The sequence below is a fragment of the Uranotaenia lowii genome, unplaced genomic scaffold (genome assembly GCF_029784155.1).
Source record: "Uranotaenia lowii strain MFRU-FL unplaced genomic scaffold, ASM2978415v1 HiC_scaffold_1391, whole genome shotgun sequence".
NCBI classification, from domain to species: Eukaryota; Metazoa; Arthropoda; class Insecta; order Diptera; family Culicidae; genus Uranotaenia; species Uranotaenia lowii.
This window is the reverse complement of record NW_026597401.1, coordinates 1-4,754: the sequence shown is the minus strand read 5'-3', so window position 1 is coordinate 4,754 and position 4,754 is coordinate 1. Positions and strand designations below refer to the sequence as shown.

Genomic DNA, 4,754 nt, shown 5'->3' with positions numbered 1-4,754 from the left:
TATAAGAAAGTAGGCCCTCGATACCAAGAGCAATCGTTCTCCAAAGAGAATCCAGTGCCCCATTTCGTAAGTATATCAGCGATATTTTGTTTACTGGGAACCCATCGCCAGTCCGATACATTTCTAAGCTCTTGTATTTCAGCAATACGAAAAGATACGAACTTTTGATAGTTCCGTGCCTCAGATCGGATCCAGCTAAGAACCGTCCTAGAGTCGGTCCACAGAAAACTTTTTTCAGCTTTCAGAGTGTGGTTTTGTAGAACGGATTTCAAAACTTTAGCCCCACGAACAGCTGCCATGAGCTCTAGTCGTGGTACAGATATACGTTTTAATGGAGCTACTTTGGCGCTCGACATCACCAGAGAAACCTTAATGCCAGTAGACCATTTCACCCGAAGGTAGACTGCGCAGCCGTACGTTTTTCCACTTGGCATATGAATCGTCATCTATTTTTTCGTCCCATTCGCAGCCAGTGCGCCACAGGTCCTGGATAAGCATCTTTCCCAGTACAGTGAATGGAGAGAGTAAGCCCAACGGATCAAAAAACCCCATGACGCAACTGAGGACGATACGTTTAGTCGGTCGTGAATCTCCATGTAAGTATTTGCTAACTTCGTCTCTATGAGTAGTGGAAAAAGAAAACATATCATCTTGCGGGTTCCAGATAATTCCTAAGACTCGTTCATTGTTGGTCTCTTTGTTTCGGCTGATTTGAATACTTTGGATCGCATTAGGCTCACCTATTTTAATAAGCAATTCTCTTGAATTTGAGACCCAGTTCCGAATTTCAAACCCGCCCTTAATATGAATGTATCGTACCTGAGTGGCTAATTCAATCGCTTGTTCTACAGTGTCTACGCTGTCAAAATAATCGTCAACATAATGATTGTTTACAATTGCAGCCGATGCCTTGGGGTACTCTGTCGCGAATTCACTAGCGTTAAGGTTCTTTACATATTGAGCCGAACACGGGGAGCATGTTGCGCCAAAGGTGGCTACATCCATGACATAAGTTGTGGGAGGCTTGGAGCGATCTGCGCGGAAAAGAAACCTTTGTACTTGCCTATCTTCTGTCCTTATTCGGATTTGATGATACATCTCCTTAAGGTCGGCTCCAAAAGCGACTCGGCGCTCCCGGAAACGATTGATGACAGCCGGCAAGGACACCGTCATATCTGGACCATTCAATAGTTGAGAATTCAGTGAAACCCTTTTAACCGAGGCTGCCGCATCCCAAACTAAACGAACTTTATCGGGCTTATTTTTATTCAAAACCACATTCAGCGGCAAGTACCACGTTAGGTGGGAGTTGGTTTCCGACAGTTCTTCAGCTGTCGCTATGTGAGCATAGCCCTTTTGTAAGTATTGTTCGATTTGTGAACAAACATTTCCGTACAGTTGAGGCTTATTTAATAATCGCCGTTCGAGTTCCTGCATGCGACCAAACGCCATACCGTAACTATTTGGAAACCAGGGGCTATCTGTATTCCACAGAAGCCCGGTTTCGAAACGGTCACCGATTCTCATCGTGGTCGTTTCCAATATACGACGCGCTCTCTGGTCTTCCTTTGATTCAGTTGATATTGACTCAACAGACTCATCTACAGAATAATACAATTTAAGTAAATCATGTATTTCTTGGTTAGTAGGTTCCGCATGGATTCCTACATAACCACTAGTCGAACATGTTATCGCTTCCCCGATTGGGCCGTAAATCGACCAACCTAGTTTGGACCGCACTGCTATAGGGTCACCGACGTTTCCTAGTCTAGTCTCCAGGGGGGCGATCACATCCAAATTATTCAGTCCGATGAGAAGTCCAGGCCTTTCTCCAGAGAAGGATTGAACTGGTACTTCAGTTAGAAAAGGATAATGCACTTTAAGTTCCTCGGCGTTCAAAGTTTGCACTGGTAGAAGTAGTTGAGATACCGTTCGAACACCTCGTAGCACCCAACCGTGACTGTTCGCCTTCGATGATATTTGCATATCTGCTCGAATTGAATCTTTCTCGGTTCGTGTTACATCTGCCGTCCATTTAATGGTGAGTGGGTCTAGTTGGCCAACTAAGTTTAATCTTTTTGCGAGACAATTCTCGATCAGGGTGACTGACGCTCCTTCATCAAGGAAGGCAATCGTGTTCACGACTTTTCCGCGAAAACGTAAACTTACGGGAATCATTCGAAACATGATATTTGAAAAGCTTGGAAAGTGTGCATTTAAAGATACGATTGGACCATCTGACGGATGGAGCAAGGAATGGTGACGCCCCTGACAATCTCCTACATTACAGCGCATTCTACGGAATCGGCAAGTGAGTTGACCATGATCGTTCAAGCAAGTATGGCAAATTTGCCACTGTTCTGCCAACTCTAGACGTTGCGCTTGTGGCATGTTTTTGAAAACGTCACAGAAACGTAAACGATGGTCCGTACGCCCACAAGCTTTGCACGGCTTTTGAGTATTCCTTGGCCTTTCTTCGGTAATGTGATTGAAAACTCCTTTCTCTTTGGATCTTACTTTTTGGGGATCTGACGATTGACTCAAATCGATATTTGTTTCGCAGATTTCCGCCACGATTTTGGAAACGAATTTAGCAAAGGTGCGAAGATTGACTACAGACTTTCTCTTTTTGTAACGAGCCCATTCTCTTTTGTTGATGGCTGGTAATTTAGCCACGAGATCCTGGATCAACGTGGGGTTCATTAAATGGGTTTTCAATTCAGCGGCTTCCAAATGGTCGCAAAGCTGTTCCACGGCATTTCCGAAAGGGATATAAGAATTCAACCTTTCAGCCTTTGGTGATTCTAAACTACGAATCTTGTCAACATAGTGTTGTAATAATAATTCAGGACGACCATATAACTGTCGAAGTTTCTTCAACACTTTTGGAACGGTTTTAGGATATAGAAGCATCCCACGTACTTGTTCTAATGCAGGACCTTTTATACTTTCCTGCAGACGAATTAAGTTTTCAATATTATTGTAACCACACGCTTCAGTTGAAGATGTGTAGCTACTCATAAACAGAGGCCATTCTTCTGGCTTGCCAGAAAATGACGGTAACTTTCGTGTTAGCCCGTTCCTTGCCGTCAACTGAGTTTTTGTTGGCCCGTCTCGATTTGTTCCAAGGTATCGTGAAGCATCTTTTGAACTGTATAAAGAGCTAACAGAAGCACTATCTGTTGAATCGGAGAAGGAGCTATCCATGATACTATCAGTCGTGCTACTTTCTAAATCTGATGACGTATCTTTATCGCAGCTTCCGCGCTTTGGAAGCTTAGACGAATTTTTGCTGATGTGTAGTTTAGATTTTCCCACAGGTGTCGAAGTTTTACTACAACCGCCCTTCGCCATTCCGGTCTTAGATCCGATACTCAGCTCAGCTAACTCCTTATCCATGACATCCATTTGGGATTGATAGGATTCACGCATTTTCTTGGCTTTCTCTAAATACATCCGTTTATCATTTAAAGCTTTTTTCAACATCTGTTCCTCTAACTTAAGCTTTCGTTCCCGTAATTCTGCTTCCAATTCGTACTGCCTTGTCATTGCCTCGATTTCCATATCTTGTTTTTCCAAAGCTTGTAGTTTTTCAGTCTCATGCGTTTCTTCTCTGACAGACTGATTAGTGTCCTGCATTCTGATCGTTTCATCTTTATTTTCGCTCCAAAGACTCATTCTTTGTTCAGAAGTTGTGCTTGATTTGTCAGAACCTTCTGTTTTCTTCAAAGCACCCTTTCGCCCTGCTTCTTGCTTTCTTTGAAACTTGTGGAACAATTGTTGACACGCTTCGCTCGGACAGAACCACTTTTTTTGCTTTTTCACTTCGTCTGTGACTCCAACGCAGCGATAGTGGAACCATCCAGCATAACCATTGCATCCTACCATGCCTTCGTCTTGCGTAGAAGTTTCGCCACATTTTTCACAGGCGGTAATTGTGAAATCCTGCCTTGATGCCATTTTAAAGGTATTGATCCGTTAATCCGTTATAAAATTTTTGAGTTTGTTCCGGTTATTTCGGATCTATTTGAGACGGATTACTATTTTGCAGCAGTATTAATCAGCTCAACTGAAAGTGTATTAAATCTTTAAGATGTTTAAAATATTTGTTAAGACTAAGATTACTTACAAATTTTATAGTTAACCTTCTCTCCTTAGGCTTTTACTGACAGGATTTAATCTTCCCTTGATCTTCTTCTCCAAACTGCCTTAAATCAACAATGATTGTGTCTTTATGCAAAGCGGAGAAGGTATTTTTATCTGATTGATAGTTCTGACTTCTTTGAGGTTATGTTTGATTTGTTAATCAAACTAACTTGCGAGTTATTGCATTTAATGCAATTTATCTTAGCTGTATCAGGTAAGTATTTTGGTAAGTATTCAGGTAAGTAGTTAAGTTATTATATGTACTCACAGTTTCCTTATTTTAAATTTTCAGGTTTGGGCTAATAATTGCCTAACGTGCCAATTCGATCTCCTCGTGTCCTATATTCGTAAGTAGTTTTTGGGTAGGGTTAGTGCTCCTACTTTGGACCTAGAGCCTACTTTAGTCCTAAAATGCCGAAAATTGAAAATAAATCATTGTGCTGGCATAAAATAAAGATATTCCTCTGCACACAATGAACTCTTATTCTTCCTGAACCTTACCATGCCGTTTTTTTGCCATTGAAAGTCTTTGTGATAAAAATTTTCAACGTTTTTAAAAATGTACCTCTTCATCAGTGATAAATCAAACAGCTCATTTAGTGGGGCGC

At 41.7% G+C, this 4,754-nt stretch overlaps 1 protein-coding gene across 1 annotated transcript; it reads right to left on the bottom strand.

Annotated features, from left to right (window-relative positions):
- Window positions 1-369: 369 nt before the first annotated feature.
- LOC129759321 (uncharacterized) lies at window positions 370-3,960 on the bottom strand. Its single transcript, XM_055756727.1, has one exon. It carries the CDS (start codon window positions 3,958-3,960, stop codon window positions 370-372), a length of 3,591 nt encoding a protein of 1,196 aa, XP_055612702.1.
- Between the last annotated feature and the right edge of the window lie 794 nt (window positions 3,961-4,754).